Source organism: Mauremys mutica, chromosome 15, assembly GCF_020497125.1.
Source record: "Mauremys mutica isolate MM-2020 ecotype Southern chromosome 15, ASM2049712v1, whole genome shotgun sequence".
Classification (NCBI taxonomy): Eukaryota; Metazoa; Chordata; order Testudines; family Geoemydidae; genus Mauremys; species Mauremys mutica.
In genome coordinates this window covers 32,882,457-32,906,649 of record NC_059086.1, presented here as the reverse complement: position 1 = coordinate 32,906,649, position 24,193 = coordinate 32,882,457, and the positions used below count along the sequence as shown (strand labels likewise).

The 24,193-nt window shown below is 58.0% G+C and overlaps 1 protein-coding gene across 1 annotated transcript in view; it reads left to right on the top strand.

Moving 5' to 3' along the window:
- The window catches only part of LOC123349995 (platelet glycoprotein VI-like), a 31,427-nt gene extending 11,162 nt beyond the window's left edge, over positions 1-20,265 (top strand). Inside the window, exons 4-12 of the mRNA XM_044988328.1 lie at positions 6,407-6,697; positions 7,942-8,226; positions 14,102-14,410; positions 15,440-15,526; positions 15,906-16,019; positions 16,535-16,562; positions 19,083-19,132; positions 19,778-19,815; positions 20,119-20,265. Of these exons, the coding sequence (XP_044844263.1) occupies positions 6,407-6,697; positions 7,942-8,226; positions 14,102-14,410; positions 15,440-15,526; positions 15,906-16,019; positions 16,535-16,562; positions 19,083-19,132; positions 19,778-19,815; positions 20,119-20,265 (1,349 nt within the window). The remainder of the gene's footprint in view (positions 1-6,406; positions 6,698-7,941; positions 8,227-14,101; positions 14,411-15,439; positions 15,527-15,905; positions 16,020-16,534; positions 16,563-19,082; positions 19,133-19,777; positions 19,816-20,118) is intronic.
- Positions 20,266-24,193: the final 3,928 nt, after the last annotated feature.

The following is a 24,193-nucleotide window of genomic DNA, read 5'->3' as shown; positions in this document are numbered from 1 at the left end:
TAGACAGCTTCACCACATAGTTTACCTCATTTAGTTGCTTGACAACCTTGAAAGGGCCTTCTCAGGCGGCCTGGAGTTTGTTCTTTCTCACGGGGATGAGAACCATCACTTGATCCCCGGTGGCGAAGGCGCGGGCCCGCGCCGTGCGGTCGTACCAGACCTTCTGCTTCCTCTGGGCTCGGGACAGATTCTCCCTGGCCAGGCCCATGAGCTCAGCAAGTCTTTCTCAGAAGGTCAAGACATACTGCACCACTGACTCTCCATTGGGAGTGGCCTTCCCCTCCCATTCGTCTCTCATCAGGTCCAGGGGCCCCCTTACCCGCCTTCCATATAACAGTTCAAAAGGCAAAAACCTGGTAGACTCCTGGGGCACTTCCCTGTACGCGAACAGCAGGTGAGGTCAGTACTTGTCCCAGTCCTGTGGGTGCTGGTGCATAAATGTTTTTAGCATCATCTTTAGCGTCTCGTTGAATCTCTCCACCAGCCCGTTGGTCTGGGGGTGATACGCTGAGGCCCAGCTGGGTCGGACCCCACATTTCTCCCACAGGGACTGGAGCAATTTTGACATAAAGTTAGACCCCTGGTCCGTTAAGACCTCCTTGGGGAACCCCACCCGGCTGAAAATGCTCAGCAGCGCATCTGCCACGGTGTCTGCTTCAGTAGAGGACAAGGCCACCGCCTCAGGGTAGCGAGTGGCGAAATCTACCACCACCAGGATGTGTTTCTTCCCCGACCGGGTTGTCTTGCTGAGAGGTCTCACCATGTCCATGGCCACCGTCTGGAAAGGTTCTTCTATGATGGGCAAAGGCCTCAGAGCTGCTTTCCCCTTGTCCCGGGCCTTCCTCACCCGCTGGCAGGGGTCACAGGATTGGCAGTATTGTCGGACATGGGTAAAGACCCCAGGCCAGTAAAAGTTCTGTAGCAGCCTCTGCCTGGTGCGCCGGATTCCCTGGTGCCCGGCGAGGGGAATGTCATGGGCCAGGTACAGCAGATTGTGGCGAAACTTCTGGGGAACCACCAACTGCCTCCTGACCCCCCATGACTCCACTTCCCCGGGGGGAGCCCATTCTCGGCACAGGAACCCCTTCTCCCACAGGAACCTCTCCTTGCAACATCTCCTCATGGTCTGTACTGCACTGAGGTTAGCCCAGTCCCTGAGCTTTCGCAAGGAGGGATCTTTCTGCAACTCGGCCTGGAACTCAGCAGCTGTGACAGGGATGGGGACCTGCTCTCTCTCACCGGCTGGGACTGAGGCCGCAGCCTCTCTGGGTCGGGTCTCTGGGCGTTCCCTCCCCACCAGGTCAGGGTCCTGCACCTCGGGCAGAGTACCCTCCCCGTTGTCAGGGCGCAGTGCCCTGCGCCGACTCTGACTATGGGTCACGACCAGGGCGCCCCGGGCATTGCCTGGCCAGGCCTCGAGGTCCCCCTCCCATTAACACCTCTGTGGGCAAATGGGGGTGTACCCCCACATCCTTGGGGCCCTCCTTGACCCCCCACTTCAGGTGCACCCTTGCCACAGGCACCTTGAATGGGGTCCCGCTCACGCCCATCAGGGTCAGGTAGGTATCCGGCACCATCCGATCTGGGGCCACCACCTCGGGCCGGGCCAGCGTCACCTCTGCGCCCGTGTCCCAGTACCCAGTGACCTTCCTCCCATCTACCTCCAGGGGAACAAGGCACTGTGTCCGGAGGGGCAGCCCCGTGCCCACCCTGTAGACCAAGAACCCTGGGTCCGGAGCATCTAGCCCCCCAGAGGAGCTGACTTGGGGCCCTCCTCCCTCCTTCCCAGGTGGGACGCTGCCAGCCCCCCTTTCCTGGGAATGCTGCCCCTCATCCGATTGGGTCTTTACCCAGTCAACCCTCCGTGGGTTGGGTCTGCTCGGTCTGTCCCTGAGCTTGGGGCACTGGGCCCGTATGTGGCCTTGTTGGGCACAGTGATAGCAGCCCATGTCTCGTGGGTCCCCTCGAGGGGGTCGGCTGGACCTGATGCTGGACGTTCCCCTTTTGTGGGGGTTCTCCATAGGCCACCGCTGGGCGGTCCCATGGTGACTTTCTCTCTGCATTGAGGCAGGCCTGCTCCTTCGAGACTCCTCCCTGCCATCTCCTGCCCGACTGTCCACATATTCGTCGGCCAGCTGGCCTGCATGCTGCGGGTTCTCCGGCTTCTGGTCCATCAACCAGAGCCGCAGGTCGGATGGGCACTGCTCATACAGGTGCTCCAGTATGAATAGGTCAAGCAGGTCCTCTCTAGTTTGGGCCCCAGCTGTCCACTTGCGGGCATATCCCTGCGCCCGGTTGACCAGTTGTAGGTATGTGACCTCCCGGGTCTTATGTTGACTCTGGAACCTCTTCCGGTACATCTCCGGGGTCAGCCCAAACTCGCGGAGCAGGGCCTCTTTGAACAGGTTGTAGTCCCCCGCCTCCACCCCTTTCATTCGGCTGTACACCTCCACGGCGGTGGAGTCCAGTAAGGGGGTGAGAAACTGGATCCTGTCTGCAGGGTCAACCCGGTGCAGCTCACAGGCATTCTCAAAGGCCGTCAGGAAGGTGTCTATGTCCTCCCCCTCCTTACGCCGGGCCAGAAGCTCTTATCAAAGCTCTTTGTAGGCTTGGGTCCCCCCTCACTCACCATAGCCGGGGCCTCCCTGCTTTTCAGCTGGGCCAGTTCCAGCTCATGTTTACGTTGCTTCTCCTTCTCCTCCCGTTCCTGCTGGCGCTGGGTCTCCTCGTGTTTACGCTGGTTCTCCTTCTCCCTTTCCTCGTGTTTACGCTGGTTCTCCTTCTCCTCCCGCTCACGTTCCCTCTGTCTCTCCTCACGTTCCCTCTGTCTCTCCTCATGTTCCCTCTGTTTCTTACGATCCTCCAGCTCTCTCCGTTTTTGTTCCCTCTGTTCCTTACGCTCCTACAGCTCTCTCAGTTTTATCTCTCTCTCCCAGTCCAGCCGCCTGCGCTCCACGGAGGCCGAGCGTCGCCGGGACGATCCCCTGCTGGGGGGTGGGCTTCGCCGGGCCGATCCCCTGCTGGCCGGGGGGGTCACGGTGCCCTCGGTAGCTGGGCTCCTCCTCCCCCTCCCCCTAGGCCTAGGGGTGGGAGGTCTCGGGAAGCCCTCAGCGGCCGGCTGACCACTCCCAGCGGGGACAGACACTGGTGCCTGCGCTGCCTCTGCCAGGCTGCTTCCCTCAGAGACAGGGATCGGTTCATTCACGCGATCTGCGTCTTCCAGCTGGCCAATCAGCTGGGCCTTGGTGAGCTTCCCACTGTGCAGCCCTCTCCGCTGGCTCAGCTCCACCAGGTCACACTTGCGCTGCGTGGCATACATCTTCCTGCTGGCCGCTCGCAGGCCGGGGTGCTCGCCGCTCCCCACGGGTTCCAGGGGGACCCCTAGTGTGCCAGTCCTTGAGGTCACCACCTCTCTGCCAGGGTCGAGCTGCAGACTCCTCCGCCCCTGGGACCGCTCGCTGCGATCCCCCGGGGGACCCTGTTACTGCAAAGTCCTTCTCTCTGGTCACACTCTCCCAGGGGTTAATCGCCCCTTCTTTTTACTGCACCCCAGTCACTTACTGCAGGAAGCGCCGTCCACGGGGTGCAGTAGATCCCACCGCTGCCACCAGTTGTCACGGAGTGTGGGGGAGTCCGGCCCTGCACCCCTCTTCCTGGGACTCACAGTGACTCTCAGCCAGCCAGTAAAACAGAAGGTTTATTGGAAAACAGGAACACAGGATATAGCAGAGCTCGTGTTCAGAGCCAGGACCCCTCAATCAGGCCTTTCTGGGGGTTCAGGGTGTCTGGATTCCAGCCTAGGATCCCCTGAAAACCCACCACCCAGCTCCCAAAACGAAGACTGACTCAACCCTCCCCATCAGCTCTCTTCCTTTGTCTAGCTCCTGGGCAGAGGTGTCGATCTCCCCTCCCCCAGGCCTAGCTCGTCTTACAGTCTGAATACCTGCGTCTCACCTAAAATCCTCCCTGGCTTTCCCATCCCCCACATAGACAGTCCCTACTCCACCACAGGGGCACTGGGTCTGTATGTGGCCTCCCTGTCCACAGTAATAACAAGTCATATTCTGTTGGTTCCCTTGAGCGGGATGGTTGGTCCTGATACCGGATGTACCCCTTGGGAGGGGGTTCTCCACATTCCTCCTTTGGGGGGGTGGTCCCAGGGTGACTCTCTCCGCACAGTGGTGGGCTTATACTTTTGGGACTCCTCTGTTCCACCCCATGACCGGCTGTCCACAAGCTCGTTGGCCAGCTGCCCTGCGCTCTGCAGGTCTTCTGCCTTTTTGTCCACCAACCATATCCTCAGGTTGGATGGGCAATGTTCATACAGGTGCTCCAGTCAATCAGTTTAACCAGGTCCTCCTTAGTCTGGGCTCCATCTGTCCACTTGTGGACATATCTCTCCATTCAGAGGATCAGTTCCAGATATGTGTCCTCAGGGGTTTTACGCTGACTTCGGAACTTTTTCTGATACGCCTCAGGAGTCATCCCAAACTTGCGTAGCAGAGCCTTTTTGTACAGTTCATAGTCCCCTGTCTCCACCCCTTCCATTCAGCTGTACATCCCCACGGCTTTGGGGTCCAGTAAGGGGGTGAGAAACCAGAGCCTGTCTGCAGGATCAACCCTGTGCAGCTCGCAGGCCGTCTCAAAGGCCGTCAGAAATTCATCTATGTCCTCCCCTTCCTTATGCTGGGACAGGATGAGCCTATCAAAACTCCATGCAGTCCTGGGTCCCCCCTCACTCACCGCAGCAGGGGGCTCTCTGCCTTGCCAACTCCAGTTCATGCTGCCGCTGTTTCTCCCGATCCTCCAGCTCTTTCAGTTTTGTCTCCCTTTCCCATTCCAGCCGCCTCTGCCCCAGCGATGGGAGCTTGGCTGTGAGGATCCCTTGCTGGCTGAGGGGGTCATGGTGCCTCCAGGTTTGCCGGGCTCCTTCCAGCCCCTCTCCTAACCATAGGTAGGGGGGGCTTTGGGATGCCCTCGGCAGCAGTCTGACCCCTCCCAGCCAGGGCAGACACCGGTGCCCACGCTGCATCTGCCAGGCTGCTTCTCTCAGGGAAAGGGATCGGCTCCTCTGAGTGATCCTTCTCCTCCAGCAGGGCAATCAGCTGTTCTTTAGTAAGCTTTCCAATGCACAGCCCCCTCTGCTGGCACAGCTCTACAAGGTCCCTCTTAAGGAGATGGTTATACGTCTTCCCACTGTTCCCAAGTTGTTGTGGACTCACAGGCCTGTGTGCTCTCAGCTCCCCACGGTTTCCAGGAAGAACCCCTACTGTGCCAGCCCTTCTCCAGGTCACCACCTCTCCCCCAGGGTCAAGTCACAGGGTCCTCTGCCCCTGGAAATGCTCACCACAGTCCCCAGGGGGACTCCATTACTGCAATAGTCCTTCTCACTGGTCACACACTCCCAGGGATTAAGCATAGCTCCTCTCTGAGCCTTCAGCATGCCTGGTTCTCGTCAATCCCCCTTCGTTTTACTGCTCTCCAGTACCTCACTGCAAGAAGCGCCATCCACTGGGTGAAGTACATCCCACCACTGCCACCAGTTGTCATGGAGTGTGGGGGAGTATGGCCCTGCACCCACCACTTCCTGCGATTCTCATCCAGATAGTAAAACAGAAGGTTTATTAGACAACAGGAACACAGTCCCAAACAGAGCTTGTAAGTACATACAACAGGACCCCTGTTTTGGTGGGTGGGGAACCCAGTTCCAGTCCCAGGTTCTGGGCCTCCCCCCTGCCATCTCTCCAGCCAGCTCCAAACTGAAACACACTCCAGCTGTCTCACCCAGCCACACCCCTCGGCTCCTCCTCCTCCAGCCTTTGTCTAGTTTCCCAGGCAGGTGTCAACTGGCCCCAACCCCCTCCTGGGCTCAGGTTACTGCTGGCCCTGAAGTATCATCCCTCAGTGAAGTCACATCTTTATATCCCATCACCATGTAGTATCAATGCAGACAGTAAACTAGTAACTCCCATGCAACATTACCAGGTTACTACTCCCCACTCCCTACTCCATCACACCCCGAAGGATAGATCCTAATTCACTGCCTGACTGTGATGGGGAAAGGGCTGGGTTATGATATCAGCCTCCTGGGATCAATCTGGAGTCACTCCTGAGTGTAGTGGGGGCAGGGCTGGGCTCTGATCTCAGCTCTTTGGGGTCAATCTGGAGTCACGCCTGACTGCAGCGGGAGCAGGGCTGAATTGACCCTGGAGAACTGAGGGAATCCGAGACTGGAAATCTCCTTCCACCCTCCTGTGTCTCTCCCCGGCTGTGAGCCGCGGGGCCGGGCTGCACCCCAGGGCTGGGCGGGGGGTGAAACGCTGGAGCGACAGATGGGCAGAGGATTGAGTCAGACGGACGCGGTTTGTGTCACCCCCACTTACTGCCTGTTTGTTTGTGACTCCAGAGGGGTCCTACCCCAAACCCTCCATCTCCGTCAGCCCCGGTGGGGTGATCCCCGTGGGGGGAAACGTCACCATCCAGTGTTGGCATGAACACCTGGGCATGAGGATCCTCCTCTACAAGGATGGAGCTAGGAACCATATGACTTACACAGACCCCACTAGTTATGTGGCTGAATTTCCCATCACCAGCGCCAGACAGGAACACGGGGGCAGCTACGCCTGTCGTTATAGCAACAGAAAAGGACCAGCTGCCTACTCGGAGCCCAGTGACCCTGTGCAGATCATTGTAGCAGGTGAGGGGCCCAGCCCGGCACCTCGGCTCCCAGCCCCACCCCCAGCCAGGCCCCAGGGGGTCTCCGTGAGCCCTGGCACCCAGCCAATGGGACGTCCAGCCCAGCCAGTGAAGGTTGCGGGGATGGGGGATATCTCGGCCCCATGGTGCCTTGCTGCCCTGGATCCCAGGGGAGACCCTGACCCTGTGTCTGCCCCGTCGCTGACGCTCCACGCTGGGGATGGGGCGCAGTGGCCGTGCTGGGGTCTGTCTCACGCCCCGTCTCCCGCCCACTGCAGAGCTCAGCTCCCCCAAGTCCTCCATCTCCCTGCGCCCCAGCGAGGGGTTGCTCTGGGGGGAGCCGCGACCGTCCGGTGTCGGGGTCAGCGCCGGGGTCTGGAGTTTGCTCTGTACAAGGCTGGGGCCGGGAACGCAGCAGCGCTGGGCGGGGACTCGGCTGGGGTCAAATTTCCCCTCCCCAAACTGAGCCGGGCAGAGGGAGGCAGCTACACCTGCTATTATCCCCCCAGCTCGGATCCCCACACCTGGTCGGAGCCCAGCCACCCCATGGAGCTGGTGGGAGCAGGAGAGGGGCCTGGCTCAGCGTCCCTGCTCCCAGCCCCAGGCCCAGCATAGGGGACACAAGGCCGGGGAACAGGGACGGAGTCACTGGGGGGTTCCAGTCAGGGGGCAGGAGCAGCCGCTGGAGATTCAGGGCTAAGGGAGGGGAACCCCTGTCCCCACAGGGAGCTGCAGAGCAGGGGGGGGGGCCTTTCCCAGGCAACACATCAGTTAGGGGGTGATGGGCGGAGCTGAAGGCTTTAAACCTCAGTTTATACTAGAGACTTGCACAGTCCCCTACAAGTCGGTGGTGGTGCTGTGCACAGAACCCAGGAGTCCTGTCCCCCATTCCCCCTGCTCTCCCCACTAGACCCCACTCCCCTCCCAGAGCCAGGGAGAGAACCCAGGAGTCCTGGCTCCCAGCCCTCCCAGCAGAGAAGCCAGGGAGTGAATGGACCCTGGAGACTGGCCTGGCCTGTCACCTGCCGGGGAGCAGAGCTCTGGGCCCCAGGGGCTGGGGTTGCTCCGTGTCTCATGCTGTGAGCCCAGGGCTGAGGGGAAACTCTGGCCCCTGTGGAAAGGGATCCAGGAGCCCGTCCCCAGGGCCGCCGGGTCTGACCCACCACTGAGGCCGCGGGGTGAGGACGGGCCCCAGGAGTGAGTGACGGGGCCTGTGTCTCACGACCTGTCTGCTTCCCACTGCAGAGCCCAGCTACCCCAAACCCAGCATCTCCCTGAGCCCCAGCGGGGGGGTCTCCCTGGGGGGAACTGTGGCCGTCCGGTGTCGGGGGCAGCACCAGGGCATGTGGTTCGTGCTGAATAAAGAGCGACACCATTTCCCACCTGTGAATTCGGACGGGTTTGGGGCTGTATTTACCATCAGTGACGTGCGCCGGGAGGACGGCGGGAACTACAGCTGCTCCTATCACAGCAGATCGGAGCTGTTCACCGTGTCGTACCCCAGCGACCCCGTGGAGCTGGTGGTGAGAGATGAGGGGCCCGGCTCGGCGTCCCCGTTCCTAGCCTCACCCCCAGCCAGACCCTCACGGGGACTCGGTGCCAATGGGATGCTCAGAGCCAGGCTCTGCCCTGAGCCCTGACCCCGCAAAGGGGACGCCCGGCTGGGGAGTGGGGACGGAGTCACTGGGGGGTTCCCCAGCCAGGGGGGAGCAGCAGCCCCTGGAGACTCGGGGCAGGGAGGCGACTTTAACGCTGCCCCTTGTGCGTAGGGACCGGGAGACGCTATTTAATCCCCTGATCCCATCCCCTCTGTTCTCCAGGCCTCGCCCCAGGCAGTGCCCCGGCCGGGGCTGAATGAGGCAGGGGCTGCAGGAGAAGCGGGGGGCTTGGTGGACCCGGTGCTGGGCTGGGACCCAGGAGATCTGGCCCAGCTCCTGGCGTGGCCACAGACTCTGTGTGATGGGAGCACATTGCAGTTTTCAAAAGTGTCCTTCCTTGTGGGAGGGCTCAATCTTGGGGGATCTCAGGCCGAACGCCCACAAACCGAGACACCCACAGTTAGTGGAGACGTCTGCAAACGCTGGCCTCAGTAGTGCTGGATCCCTTGTGTTGGGGGAGCATGTAGGGCCCCCACCATGATCAGGGCCCCGTTATGCCAGACGCTGCATAAACACAGAGTGAAGAGACAGTCCCTGCCACTGGGAGCTCACTGAGGAAAGTGAATCTGTCCGTGCCTCAGTTTCCCCCCCTGTAGAATGCCTCCCAGGGGGTGACTCCCTTCCTGTGTGGAGAACAGGCTTTGTGGTTCCGGGCACCAGAGACCAGCCTGTGAGTCGCTCTGTGTCCAGGGCTGGCCAGATGCAGTGAATGAGGCAGGGGCCAGACACGGGTATATGAGGACCCCAAGAACTAGGCAGCTTCAGCTCTGTGATGAATATAGGCAAACAACACAGGAATGCAGGGGCAAGATTAGAAAGGCAAAGGCACAAAATGAGCTCAAACTAGCTTTGGGAATAAAGGGAAACAAGAAGACTTTTTATCAATACATTAGAAGCAAGAGGAAGACCAAGGACAGAGTAGGCTCACTGCTCAGTGAGGAGGGAGAAACAGTAACAGGAAACTTGGAAATGGCAGAGATGCTTAACGACTTCTTTGTTTTGGTCTTCACCGAGAAGTCTGAAGGAATGCCTAACAGAGTGAATGCTAATGGGAAGGGGGTAGGTTTAGAAGATAAAATAAAAAAAGAACAAGTTAAAAATCACTTAGAAAAGTTAGATGCCTGCAAGTCACCAGGGCCTGATGAAATGCATCCTAGAATACTCAAGGAGCTAATCGAGGAGGTATCTGAGCCTCTGGCTATTATCTTTGGAAAATCATGGGAGACGGGAGAGATTCCAGAAGACTGGAAAAGGGCAAACATAGTGCCCATCTATAAAAAGGGAAATAAAAACAACCCAGGAAACTACAGACCAGTTAGTTTAACTTCTGTGCCAGGGAAGATAATGGAGCAAGTAATTAAGGATATCATCTGCAAACACTTGGAAGGTGGTGATGATGTTCGTCCATCGTTGTCGATGAAGACCTCAACAACTCATTCTTTCGATGACCGGACTCTGTGTGTCCGAAGATGACTGATCAGTCCGATTCGGGCATGGAACGTCCTGTCACACGTTGGGCAGACATGTGATGGCACTGTCGATGATGTGCGGGCAGCTCTGGACTTGCGCAGCTCACGCTTTCTTTCAGCCTCAGCAGTACGCCTCGCCTCAGAGGTATTACTGCCTGTGTGAATGAGGCTGCGCCATGCTGGACGGTTCAGTGCGACGGTTTCCCATGTGGTGGTGTTAATCTCAAAGGACTTCAGAGAGGTCTTCAGCGTGTCCTTGAACCGCTTCTTTTGTCCTCCATGGGAGCGCTTTCCCTGGGCGAGTTCTCCGTAGAAGAGCTGTTTAGGAATGCGCTCGTCTGACATTCACACGACATGCCCGGCCCATCTGGTCTGGGCTCTCATCAGCAGTGTGTGAACTGACGGCAGACTGGCTCTGATAAGGACTTCAGTATTGGGCACTTTGTCCTGCCATCTGATTTTTAGAAGCTTTCGCAGACAGGAAATGTGGAAGTGATTGAGCCTTCGTGCATGACTCCGATAGACAGTCCACGTCTCGCAGGCGTACAGCAGAGTTGGAAGCACCACTGCTCAGTAGACCTTCAGCCTCATTGGTAGGCTGATCCCTCGACGTTCCCAGACGTTGGAGCGCAATCGGCCAAATGCAGAGTTGGCTTTAGCAATTCTGCACTTTACTTCTTCATCGATTGACACTGCTCGAGAAAGGGTACTGCCCAGGTACGTGAAGTGGTCCACTGCCTGAAGTCTCTGTCCATTTACAGTGATGGACGGTTCTGAGTACAGAGTGTGGGGAGCTGGCTGGTGCATGACCTCAGTCTTCTTGATGTTAATGGTGAGGCCGAAGCTGTTGCATGCAGATGAAAACTTGTCCATACTGGCTTGCATTTCTGGCTCTGTACTAGCATTCAGAGCACAATCATCGGCAAAGAGAAAGTCTCGAAGTACAGTTTCCTTCACCTTGGTGATGGCACGCAGTCGCCTCAGATTGAATAATTTCCCATCGGTTCTGTACTTCAGGCCTACTCCTTCAGTGCAGTGTTGAAAGGCATCAGTCAGAGTGGCAGAGAATATCATGCTAAACAAAGTGGGTGCTAACACACACCCTTGCTTGATGCCGTTGGTGACTGGGAAGGCCTCAGATGTTTCACCGTTATCCAGGACACGAGCCATCATACCATGATGAAATTGACGTACCATTTGTATGAATCGGTCTGGACAGCCGAATTTCGACATGATCCTCCACAGGCCCTGGCGACTGACAGAGTCGAACGCTTTCGTGATGTCCACAAAAGTTGTGTAGAGTTCACGGTTCTGCTCTTGACATTTCTCCTGTAGCTGATGTGCAACAAAGATCATGTCAATAGACCCACGCCCCTTGCGGAAGCCGCACTGTGATTCTGGCAGTAAGCCCTGCTCCAGGTGAGTGATCAGTCGGTTCAACAAAACCCGTGCAAGAACTTTCCCTGCTGTAGAGAGCAGCGAGATTCCACGGTGGTTGTCGCATACCTGGCGATTGCCCTTCCTCTTATAGAGGTGCACAATGGATGCGTCTCTAAATTCCTGTGGAATGGATCCCTGCTTCCAGAAGGACGGAAACAGCTCAGTGAGTTTCCGTAGCAGCACTGGTCCACCGACTTTGTACAACTCTGCTGGTATGGCATCTGACCCTGGGGATTTGCCACTTGACAGCTGGTTGATGGCTTTCTTCACTTCGTCCTCTTCTGGTGAAGCATCCATGGAGTCATTGACTGCAACCTGGGGCATCTTGTCGATGGCCTCATCATTGATGACCGAGGGGCAGTTGAGAACTGCTTAAAAATGTTCAGCCCATCTCTGGAGAATCTGTGTCTTCTCTGTAAGGAGCACAGTGCCATCAGAGTTCAGGAGGGGAAAGCTCCCAGAAGACTGTGGACCATAGAGCGTGTTGAGGGCTTCATAGAACTGCTTATAGTCGTTCCTGTCTGCGTATGTCTGTATTTCATCTGCTTTGGCGCTCAGCCACAAGTCCCGCATTTTGCGCAGTCGGTTCTGTACTGTTCTGCGAGCGTTGATAAAGGTAGTCTTCTTTGCCGCTGAGGATGGATTGTTCTGATATGCGCGATGCAGGCGGTGCTTCTCAGCAAGTAAGGCCTGGATTTCTGCATCATTTTCATCAAACCAGTCTTGCCGCCTGCGTGTGGAGGGCCCCAATACCTTCGATGCAGCTGTATGGACAGTGTTGCGGAATCGCTCCCAGTCTCTCTCAGCGTCATTCTCAATACGAAGATCAGCAAGCTCGTTCTCTAGGTCTTCTGCTAGATTTTCAGTGATGCGGCTGTTCTTCAGCTTCGACACGTTGATCCTTTTGAGAGCCTTACAGCCTTGTGGTCGTCTCTTCGGCATGATACGGAGCTTCATTTTAGATACTATGAGTCTGTGATCCGTCCAGCAGTCAGCGCCGCACATAGCTTTTGGAAGGTGGTAAGGTGATAAGGAATAGCCAGCATGGATTTGTAAAGAACAAATCGTGTCAAACCAATCTGACAGCTTTCTTTGATAGGATAAAGAGTCTTGTGGATAAGCGAGAAGCGGTGGATGTGGTATACCTAGACTTTAGTAAGGCATTTGATACGGTCTCGCATGATATTCTTATCGATAAACTAGGCAAATACAATTTAGATGGGGCTACTATAAGGTGGGTGCATAACTGGCTGGATAACCATACTCAGAGAGTAGTTATTAATGGTGCCCAATCCTGCTGGAAAGGTATAACAAGTGGGGTTCCACAGGGGTCTGTTTTGGGACTGACTCTGTTCAATATCTTCATCAATGACTTAGATGCTGGCATAGAAAGTGCGCTTATTAAGTTTGCAGATTATACCAAACTGGGAGGGATTGCAACTGCTTTGGAGGACAGGGTCATAATTCAAAATGATGTGGACAAATTGGAGAAATGGTCTGAGGTAAACCGGATGAAGTTTAATAAAGACAAATGCAAAGTGCTCCACTTAGGAAGGAACAATCAGTTTCACACGTACAGAATAGGAAGAGACTGTCTAGGAAGGAGCATGGCAGAAAGGGATCTAGGGGTTATAGTGGACCACAAGCTAAATATGAGTCAACAGTGTGATGCTGTTGCAAAAAAAGCAAACGTGACTCTGGGATGCATTAACAGGTGTGTTGTGAGCAAGACACGAGAAGTCATTCTTCCGCTCTACTCTGCGCTGGTTAGACCTCAACTAGAGTATTGTGTCCAGTTCTGGGCACCGCATTTCAAGAAAGATGTGGAGAAATTGAAGAGGGTCCAGAGAAGAGCAACAAGAATGATTAAAGGTCTTGAGAACATGACCTACGAAGGAAGGCTGAAAGAATTGGGTTTGTTTAGTTTGGAAAAGAGAAGACTGAGAGGGGACATGATGGCAGTTTTCAGGTATCTAAAAGGGTGTCATCAGGAGGAGGGAGAAAACTTGTTCCTCTTAGCCTCTAAGGCTAGAACAAAGAGCAATGGGCTTAAACTGCAGCAAGGGAGGTTTAGGTTGGACATTAGGAAAAAGTTCTTAACTGTCAGGGTGGTTAAACACTGGAATAAATTGCCTAGGGAGGTTGTGGAATCTCCATCTTTGGAGATATTTAAGAGCAGGTTAGAGAAATGTCTCTCAGGGATGGTCTAGACAGTATTTGGTCCTGCCATGAGGGCAGGGGACTGGACTCGATGACCTCTTGAGGTCCCTTCCAGTCCTAGAGTCTATGAATCTATGTGTCTGTGGGGCTGGGAGCCCAGCTCGCAGGGCCAGGATTCTGGGTCAGGGGGACTCTGGAATCTTGGAGTGAATCTCTGCCAGGGAGCCCCTGGATCTGCCCGTGCCTGGGGCCGGCTGGGGGAAACAGATTAGGGTTGGAAGGGACCTCAGTCTCTAGTCCAACCCCCTGCTCAAAGCAGGACCAACCCCAACTAAATCATCCCAGCCAGGGCTTTGTCAAGCCTGACCTTAAAAACCAATAAGGAAGGAGATTCCACCTCCTCCCTAGGGAACCCAGTCCAGTGCTTCACCATCCTCCTAGTGAAATAGTTTTCCCTAATATCCAACCTAAACCTCCCCCACTGCAACCTGAGACCATTGCTCCTTGTTCTGTCATCTGCTCCCTCTGAGAACAGCCGAGCGCCATCCTCTCTGGAACCCCCCTGCAGGTAGTTGAAGGCTGCTATCAAATCCCGCCTCACTCTTCTCTTCTGCAGCTGGAGGGCGGGGCTGGGTGAGTGCCCGGGTCTGGCTCTCACAGCCTGTCTCCTGTGCGCAGATCCCAGCTTACCCAGACCCTCCATCTCCCTGAGCCCCACCGGGGTCACCGCCCAAGGGGCAGACGTCACCATCCGGTGTCAGGGTCCACGCTGGGACGTGAGGTTCTTCCTGCACAAGGCTGGAGACCTGAACCCGCAGCGACACATGGGCCCTGCTGGGGCTCGGGCCGGGGCCGGGGCCGAGGCTGAGTTCCGCATCCCCACCGTGGGCCGGCAGCACGGAGGGAACTACAGCTGCAGCTACCGGCCCCAGTCAGAGCCCTTCGTCTCCTCGCAGCCCAGCGACCCCGTGCAGCTGGTGGTAGCAGGTGAGAGTCCCGGCTCCACGTCCCCGCTCCCAGACGGACCCTCAGAAGTTCGGCACCTGACGGGATGCTCAGAGCCAGGCTCTGCCCAGAGCCCTAGAACTCACCTGGCCAGGGACAGTGTCACTGGGGGGTTCCCCAGCCAAGGGCAAGCAGATAGCTCAGTAGTTTGAGCGTTGGCCTGCTAAACCCAGGGTTGTGAGTTCAATTCCTTGAGGGGGCCCACTTAGGGATCTGGGGCAAAAATTGGTCCTGCTAGTGAAGGCAGGGGGCTGGACTCAATGACCTTTCAAGGTCCCTTTCAGTTCTAGGAGATTGGTATATCTCCAATTATTACCTTTAGCAGCAGCTCCTGGGGGTTCAGGGCTGGGGGAGGGGGGATCCCTGCCCCTGGGGGGAGCTGCAGAGCAGGGGCCTTTCCCAGGCGATGCTCCCCTGGCTGCCCCTGTTCTGGGGATGCACAGAGGAGTCAGGGCCCAGAGGCTGCAGAGCCGGCACCATCCCCAGCCACAACCCTCCTCCCCAGGACTGACAGTAGCGACCGATGCTGAGTCACGGGCTGAGCTGGATTAAGGTTTCCTGGGGCCCTGGGCCAGAGCAAGGGGGGGATCCCTCCCCCCCTTCCAGCTGCATCCCTCTGCTGTTCCTCGGCCTGTGGCCCTGCCCCTTCCCCGGGACCCCACCCCTATTCCACCCACGGCCCCACCCCATTCTGTCCTCCCACTGCAGCCCTGAAACCCATTTGCTGCTTTGTTCCCCCCCCCCCATGACCCCCAGACCGGAGAAGCTCTGTCCCCACCCCTCGGGAGTCGGCCCCGGGGCGCAGCGGGGAGTGAGAGTCCTCCCCTCCCGGGGCTGCAGCGGAGGTCCCGGTGCTAAGGCTTCCCCTGCCCCCCCGCCCCTCCCCTGCTTCTGTGGGGACCAGGGTCGGGGTGCTGGGCACGGGCCCCGTAGGTCCAGAGGCTGATCCACCGCTGGTTGCAGGGGGTGATCTCTGAGTCGGTGTTTCAGCCCCTCCCCCTGCCCCGACAGATGCTGGTTCTGATCCCACAGAGGAAACTGACTCGGCCCAGCCTGGAGCGGCGCCGGCTCCCACCCATCCGGGCAGCGCTGAGCCAGGTACCGGGGCCGGGGGGGAATCTATTGAGTCACAGATTATGGATTACTGTAGGGGGGCCTGGGAATGACAGGCTGGCTCAGACAACGCCCCCTAGCGCCATGCTGGGGCAATGGGGCCACCCTTGACTGATGGGGAGAGTGACCCCTACTGAGCCCCCCACCCCCTGCAGCCCAGTGGCCCCTAGTGCTACAAATCCCCCAAATCTTGCTGGGTCTGACCCCACTTGATGCCCTGGGGCCCCAAACACCCTCCCCATAGAATTTTCTGCTGCCTGCGCCCTGCGGTGTCCCAGCCCCTTGGGCGCCGCCTGGGGTGGGAGGGGCTGGAGGGGGAACAGACCAGCTGCCCCCGGCACTCACGGCTGCTGCTGTTTCCCAGGCGGATCGGAGCCACCAGGCCTGACCATCATCGCCGGGGTGAGCGCGGCAGCCGCCGGCCTCCTCCTCCTCCTCCTCCTCGTGGCCTTCGTCTGCTTCAGAAAAACCCGAGCCAGTGAGTGTCCTGCCCAGCGAGGGAAGGGTTAAACCTGCTGTTAGACTGGGCTGGATGGGGTCACGGCTGGGATGGGGGACTGTGCTGGGGAAGCCAAGGAGCAGGGGGGCTCAGCAGAGGGTTCTGCTGTCCCACCCCAGAGGTGCCTGGTCTCAGCACTGGGCGAGGGGTCCCTGTATAATGAGCTGTGGGCACCGTGCCTACCAGGTGCCAGGGATGCCAGGGGAGCCGACCTATGGATCGGGTTCATTATAACGAGTCACTAACGAGGGAGGACTGGGGACAGGAAAAGCCCCCCGAGTTAATCTGCCCCTCCCCCCGGTGCATGCTGTGGTGTTGTGCTGCCTCCTGCTGGTCCATCCCGCCCCAGCAGGGATCCAGGCTCAGCACCAGCAGCAGAGGGGACCCCCCAGACCCCCCATCCCTGCTGCCCTTTGGGGGGGTGAGTGGCCGAGCGCTGGGACCGGGGCATCCCGATCGGCTCATGGGGGATTCTGGTTTGTGTCCCTCTGCAGGAAAAGCAGCCGCACGGAGACCGAGCAGGTAGGAACCCAGCTCCTCCCTGCTCCCGATGGGCCTGCCGGGGTCACAGGGCTCCTGGGTTCTGTCCCCGGCTCTGGGGGAGGGAGTGGGGGTTGGGGGCCAGGACTCCTCAGAGATGATCTGGGCCTGCTGACAGTGGAGGGGCACAACCCCAAAACAGCTGGAGTCACATCACACCCGCCCCCCCCCTCGGAAAACAGTGACCCCCCCCCGTGCAGCTCCCAGCTGTTCCTCCGCTCCTGCCTCTGCCTCTCCCTGTCCAGTGCAGCTCCTCAGCTCAGCTGCTCCGCAGCGAGGGGCCCGGCTGCACCATGTGACTGAGCAATCTGGGGGGGCGTCATGTGACCCTGCTTCCCCCCCACACACATGTGTCACCTCTGCCTGGGTTCTGTCCCCAGCTCTGGCAGGGGAGTGGGGTCTAGTGGGTGTGGTTGGGGGGTTAGGGAACTGGGGTCAGTGTGAGGCAGGATGAGGGGGCTCTCTGGGTGTGTTGGGGAATCTTCCTGCGGGTGGGGGTGTGACAAAGTGGGACCGGTCTTACTGGGGGCTGGGAATGCTGTGTGCAGTTCTTAAGTCTCTAGCAAAGCAAAAGGCCAGCACAACCGAATGCCTGACACTCTGTCTCCTAGTAACTGATGGCCTGGGCACCTCCCCTGCATCCCCTGCCCGACTGTCCACAAATTGGTCGGCCAGCTGGCCTGCGTGCTGCAGGTTCTCCGGCTTCTGGTCCATCAACCACCGCCTCAGGTCCGACGGGCACTGCTCATACAGGTGCTCCAGTACGAATAGGTCAAGCAGGTCCTCTTCAGTTTGGGCCCCAGCCGTCCACTTGCGGGCGTACCCCTGCGCCCGGTTGACCAGTTGTAGGTATGTGACCTCCCGGGTCTTATGTTGACTCCGGAACCTCTTCCGGTACATCTCAGGGGTCAGCCCAAACTCGCGGAGCAGGGCCTCTTTGAACCAGTTGTAGTCCCCTGCCTCCGCCCCTCTCATTCGGCTGTACACCTCCACGGCGGTGGAGTCCAGTAAGGGGGTGAGAAACTGGATCCTGTCTGCAGGGTCAACCCGGTGCAGCTCGCAGGCATTCTCAAAGGCCGTCAGGAAGGTGTCTATGTCCTCCCCCTCCTTACGCCGGGCCAGGAAGCTCTTATCAAAGCTCTTTGTAGGCTTGGGCCCCCCCTCACTCACCGCAGCCGGGGCCTCCCTGCTTTTCAGCTGGGCCAGGTCCAGCTCGTGTTTACGCTGTCGCTCGTTCTCCTTCCGGTCATGGTCTCTCTGTTGCGCCTCATGTTCCCTCTGTTCCTTACAATCCTTCAGCTCTCTCAGTTTTTGTTCCTTCTCCCATTCCAGCCGCATGTGCTCCACGGATGCCGAGTGTCGCCGGGCCGATCCCCTGCTGGCCGGGGGGGTCACGGTGCCCTCGGTAGTCGCTGGGCTCCTCCTCCCTCTCCCCCTAGGCCTAGGGGTGGGAGGTCTCGGGAAGCCCTCAGCGGCCGGCTGACCACTCCCAGCGGGGACAGACACTGGGGCCTGCGCTGCCTCTGCCAGGCTGCTTCCCTCAGAGACAGGGATCAGTTCATTCAAGCGATCTGCGTCCTCCAGCTGGGCAATCAGCTGGGCCTTGGTGAGCTTCCCATAGTGCAGCCCCCTCTGCTTGCACAGCTCCACCAGGTCACACTTGCGCTGCGTGGCATACATCTTCCTGCTGGCCACTCGCAGGCCGGGGTGCTCGCCGCTCCCCACGGGTTCCAGGGGGACCCCTACTGTGCCAGTCCCTCAGGTCACCACCTCTCTGCCAGGGCCGAGCTGCAGACTCCTCCGCCCCTGGGACCGCTCGCTGCAATCCCCTGGGGGACCCTGTTACTGCAAAGTCCTTCTCTCTGGTCACACTCTCCCAGGGGTTGATCACCCCTTCGTTTTACTGCTCCCCAGTCACTTACTGCAGGAAGCTCCGTCCACGGGGTGCAGTAGATCCCACCGCTACCACCAGTTGTCACGGAGTGAGGGGGAGTCAGGCCCTGCACCCCCGGGCTCCCTGCGTTTCACCAGGACTCTCAGCCAGCCAGTAAAGCAGAAGGTTTATTTAGATGACAGGAACACAGTCCAGGACAGGTCTTGCAGGCACAGATAACAGGATCCCCCCTGTTAGGTCCATCTTGGGGCCCCAGGAGCCCCACAGCCCTCATTGGGGATCAGAGCCCTGTCCCTGCTTCCCTTCTTTCCCCAGCCAGCTCCAGTCTCCCCAACCCCCTCCAGCCCCTCCTCTCTGCTCAGCCCCTTTCCCGGGCCAGGAGGTCACCTGACCCCTTTGTCTCCAACACCTTCTCCTGGCACCTTTGCAGGGGAGGTGCCCCGGCCATCAGTTACTAGGAGACATAGTGTCAGGCATTCGGTTGTGCTGGTCTTTTGCTTTGCTAGAGACTTAAGATCTGCACCCAGCATTCCCAGCCCCCAGTAAGACCGGTCCCACTTCGTCACAGGGGGAATATGACATTTACAAGGGGATTTTCTCTCTTTTAGCACCAGCCCCTTGGCGGTGTTGAAGGCCCCGGATCAGCAAGACCCCGTCTGTGAGTAACACACCCAAGGGGGTACCAGGGTGGGGCAGGACCACTTGAGGAGGGATGGGCTTGTGGGCGCCCCACCGACATGGGACGGGGCCTGATTTACAGCTGCTGCTGGGCGGGACTAAGGAGAAGGTCCCAGAGGTAGCCGGTGTCAGCGGAGCTTCCTGCCTCCTCCCGACCAGCTCCGTGTGGGTCACCCTCCCCTCCCCCTCTAGTTCATAATCTCCCTCTCTGTGCCCCCTATTCTTCCCCCCAGGCCTGGGGCTTTGCGTGTCCCCCCCCTTCATTTCTCCATCGGACCTTCCCAGCCAGTGACCTGTGGGGAATCCCCATCCACTCTTGGCTCCCAGCCCCCTGCTTTAACCACTAGACCCTACTCCCCTCCCAGAGCCAGGGAGAGAACCCAGGCATCCTGCCTCCCAGCCTCCCTGCACCGCCATAACCCCCTAGACTCTGCTACCATCTCTGTGCCTCAGTTTACCTCTCTGTAACACAGGGCTAATGACCCTGGCCCATGCTGTGGGGCGGGGGAGGGGTGGCTGTGCCGGGCTCTGACCCCCCTGGCTGGATGCGGGGGTCGGAGCTGGGTGTGGGGTTCTGCTCTGGGCCGGCCGGGGATGCAGCTCAGCGGGTGTCTCTGTTCCGCAGACGCCTCCGTCGACGAAGGGAAAGAGCCGCAGACCCCGGTAAGTGTCCCTGTCTGCCCGCGGGCCCTGACCCCCAAGCCTGACCCACATGGGCCCCGCTCACCTTATGTGGCACACTCGGTATTTTGGGGTGGGGGTGGGGTTGCTGGGAGGGGCTTATGGGATCACCAGCTGGGATTGCAGGGGTGTATGTGTGTGTGTGTGTCCCTGTCACTCCCTGCTGGAGGGGACGAGCCCTGCTCTGTGTGAACGTGTGTGTGTGTGGTGGTGGTGTGTGCAGGGGTTGGTGCACAGACACAGACACAGACACACACACACACCAGTGACTCTCTCCCCTCTCAGCCCCAGGAGCCCGACCCCGACGGACTCACCTACGCCGAGCTGAACCATCAGGCGCTGCAGGCCAAGCGGGGGGGCCTGGCCCCTGACCCTGCCCAGCCCAGCATGTACGCCGCGATCAACGTGAGCCAGGGTGGCCCCCTGCAGTGAGAGCCCCCCGCAGCCACGGGGCGCCGGCCCCCAGCATGTGACAGACTCAGACTCACAGACCTTAAGGCCAGAAGGGTCCATCGTGATCATCTGGTCTGAGCTGCTGCACTTCGCAGGCCACAGAGCCTCACCCACCCACTTCTGTAGCGGCCTCCGGCTGAGTCACTGACGGCCTCAAATCATGGGTTAGAAACTTCAAGTTACAGAGAATCCACCATTGACACTAGTTTAAACCTGCCAGTGCCCCGCGCCCCAGGCTGCATATGAAGGTAAAACACCTGCAGGGTCTCTGCCAATCTGACCTGGGGGAAAGTCCTTCCTGACCCCAGATATGGCGACCAGTTAGACCCTGAGCACGTGGGCGGGACCCACCAGCCAGACACCTGGGGGTGGATTCTCTGTAGTAACTCAGAGCCCTCCCCAGCGAGTGTCCCGTCTCTGGCCATTGGAGAGATTTGCTCCTAGCAGTCGCGGATCGGCTCCATGCCCTTGTGGGATGTCTCCTCATCCCGTCCCCTCCAGAAACACCTCAAGATCAGTCTTGAAACACGTTAGGTCCCTTGGGAGGCTGCTTCAGATTTTCGCTCCTCTGACGGTTGGGCCTTGTCTACACTGCAGAGTGTTGTCGACAAAAAGCGCCATGATAACCTCGCTATTGCACGTTCACACTGCGCTTCCTCCGCCGGCAGAGCGCATCCACGTTTGATGCTCCAGTGTCGACAGTGAGAGCAGTGCATTGTGGGTAGCTATCCCACTGTGCGACTCGGCACCTTCTGCAGCTAGGATTTGTGGGAAGGCGGGGGGATCGCAGCGTGTCATGAGGGCGGGCTCAGCATCCCATGGTGCATTATTTTCTGTCCCAGCATCCCCTGCTGTTCCGACTGCGTTTCGCGGCATTTTCTAATGGCCCCTGTTTCTGGTGCGCCCGCCATCCCTGTGCGAAAGGATGGATCCCGCCCGGCTCTCCACTGCTGTGAACACAGCGTGGCTGGCCAGGTCGTGAGTTCCCAATGTGAACAGGAATCAGAGTTGCCCGAGCAGCTGTGTGCCATGGAAAGAAACAACACCAGGTTCCTCCTGGCATTCACGGAGCGGCTGTACACGGTGGATTGTCGCTGTTGGGCTCAGGGAAACAAGCGCTGAGTGGTGGGATCACATTGTTATGCAGGTCTGGGATAAGTGACGTGTGTGTATGTGGGGGGGGCATGCGGGGTCACATGGCCCCCCACCGATTTCTGCCAGGGTGCGAGCTGGCCTGTGCGTGGGAAAGGCACCAGCAGCGATGCTCCCACTGAGACCCACTAGGCGTTGCCCAGAGCCAGGAAGTGAGGCCGGGCTGGCAGCACAGCTCTCTGCCAGAGGGGGCACGGGGAAGCCTGCTGAGTCCCCCCCCTTCCTCGCCCGGCAGCTGCACGGCTCCCGTGAGAATAACTCCTCTTCACGGGTCTGGTGAACTGAGTATTAAACCAGCAGGGAAATGTAGGTTCCTGCCCGAGTGCGGGTCTGGACTAGCCTGCCTGGGAGCGCAGAAGGGAGCTCAGGCAGTTGGGGCAATGGGGGTGGGGGAAGGCAACAGGGGCCAGGGGTGATATGGTGGGTGCGGGACTGGGGTAGGCAGCAGGGGCCAAGGCACCAAAATACATGTTTGCCTAGGGCACCATTTCCCCTAAGGACGACCCTGGCAGGACCGGCCTTAAGTGTGGGCGAGGTGGGCGACTGCCCAGGCGCCGTGGTCACGAGGGTGTTGCTGGAGGGGCCTTGGCAGTCACCAGGAAGCCGACTGTGGCTGCTGTGGTCGTGGTGATGGGGAGCCCGTCAATGCACCCCCCTCCCCACTATCTGCAGTTATCAGTCGTCTGGTCCGGGACGACGAGCCGCGGCTACAGAACGTTCGGATGTGGGAAGCCCCCATCCCGCACCTTTGCGCAGAGCTCGCCACAGCCCTGCGGCACAAGGACACCCAAATGAGAGCAGCCTCTTGTGGAGAAGCGCCTGGCGATCGCTGTGGGGACGCTGGCGACTCCGGACTGCTACTGGTCAGTCAGAATCAGTTGGAAGTGGGGAAGTCGACTGCGGGTGCCCTGTTAACACAAGTGTGCACAGCCATTAATCGTATCTCATTTACAAAGGACTGTGACTCTTGGCAATGTGCATGAAATAGTGGATGGGCTTTGCGGCAATGGGATTCTCTAACTGCGGCGGGGCGATAGAGGGAACACAGGTTCCAATTTTAGCCCCGGACCATCTTGTGACAGAGCACATCAATAAAAAAGGATACTTCTCCATAGTATTGCAGGCGCTTGTTGATCACCGTGGGTGTTTCAGTGACATCAGCGCAGGGTGGTCCAGGAAGGTGCATGACCACACATCTTCAGGAACACCGGCCTGTACAGAAAGCTGCAAGCAGGGACTTTCTTTCCAGGCTGGAAGATTCCAGTGGAGAGTGTTGAAATGCCCATAGTGATCCTGGGAGACCCAGCATACCCCTTACGCCCATTGGCTCATGAAGCCTGACATGAGAAACCTGGACAGCAGCAGGGAGCACTTCAACAATAGGCTGAGCAGGTGCAGAATGACCGTGGAATGTGCCTTTGGCAGATTAAAAGCACGTTGGCGAGACCTCTATGGCAGGTTAGACCCAAGTGAGGAAAACATTCCCTTGGTCATAGCTGCCTGCTGCACGCTCCATAATCTTTGTGAGGTTAACGGTGAAAAGTTTGCCCAGGGGTGGAGCGCTGAGGCAGATCACCTGGCTGCTGATTTTGAGCAGCCTGATACCAGGGCTATTGCAGGGCACAACAGGGAGCAATTCAAATCAGGGAGGCTTTGAGGCAACATTTTGATAACGAGCACCAGTAATGTAAGCAAATGATTAAACTGCATGTACCAGCAGTAATCACTGTGTGTAGGACACAAATACAGATTGGTTCTTTTTCAGAGAGTTTGTTTTTATTAAACACCGATTAACACGCACAAAAGGCTTGGTGGGAAGAGAGGTAGTAGTGCAGGGCAGTGGAGGCTGTCATACCTGTCTGCAAGTCCAGCTGTCATTTTGGAAGCTGTCTGAAGGGATGGAGTGAACAGGATACCGAGATGTCCCGGAAAGTTCAAAGGAAGGTGTGGAAGGAGTTTGCGGAGGGCATGGAAAATAGTTCTGTATCGACTGCAGAGGGGGGCAAGCACACGTCTGTTCTGACTGAAGCGTGATGAGAGACTTCGGCGTTTCTGTTTCTCCTCCATGATTTTTATCATTCGTTCATGGGCCTTTTGAACGCTCCCCTCACGCTCCTGTCTGTCCCGCCTTTCCATTTCTCTCCACTCCCTCTGTTCTCTTTTTTCTGCCTCTGAGGATTAAAGCACCTCATGGAACATGTCCTCCTTACTCCACCTAGATCGCTTCTTTATCTGGCAGAGGCGTTCCGCTGGTGTGTAGGGGTTTCTCCTGAAGGCCACATCTGCAGAAGCACAAGAAGCAATACACAGAAGCATGATGGTTAGTTCACACACAGCATTGAATCATTACAGTAAAATACACCTCTTGTAACATACCAATCACGTTCTCTCAGACCCTGAGCAAGGCACACATCTCGGGGAACACCCTAAAAAAGGTGAGTTCAGCCTGCGTGGGTGGTGGGCGTTCAAACTGGGGCAAAGAGTGTAGGTGATGTTTCAAGGGGAACAGTGCAGGTGAGTAGGGACAAGATTGTAAATTCTGCCACCATTTTCCACAGGCAGGGGTCACTGAAGCCAATATCTCACTCCTGAGGGGGAGCAAGGATTTAAGGATGAATCTACCCTATGCTGCTCACCTGTGTGCCGCTTTGGTCCCTGCACAAGTGATTGCCAAGTGGCATGGGAAAGTTTCCTACAATGGGGAAAGGAACAAAGCAGCTTTGCCCAGGAACCTTCGGCAGAGGATTGGCGAATT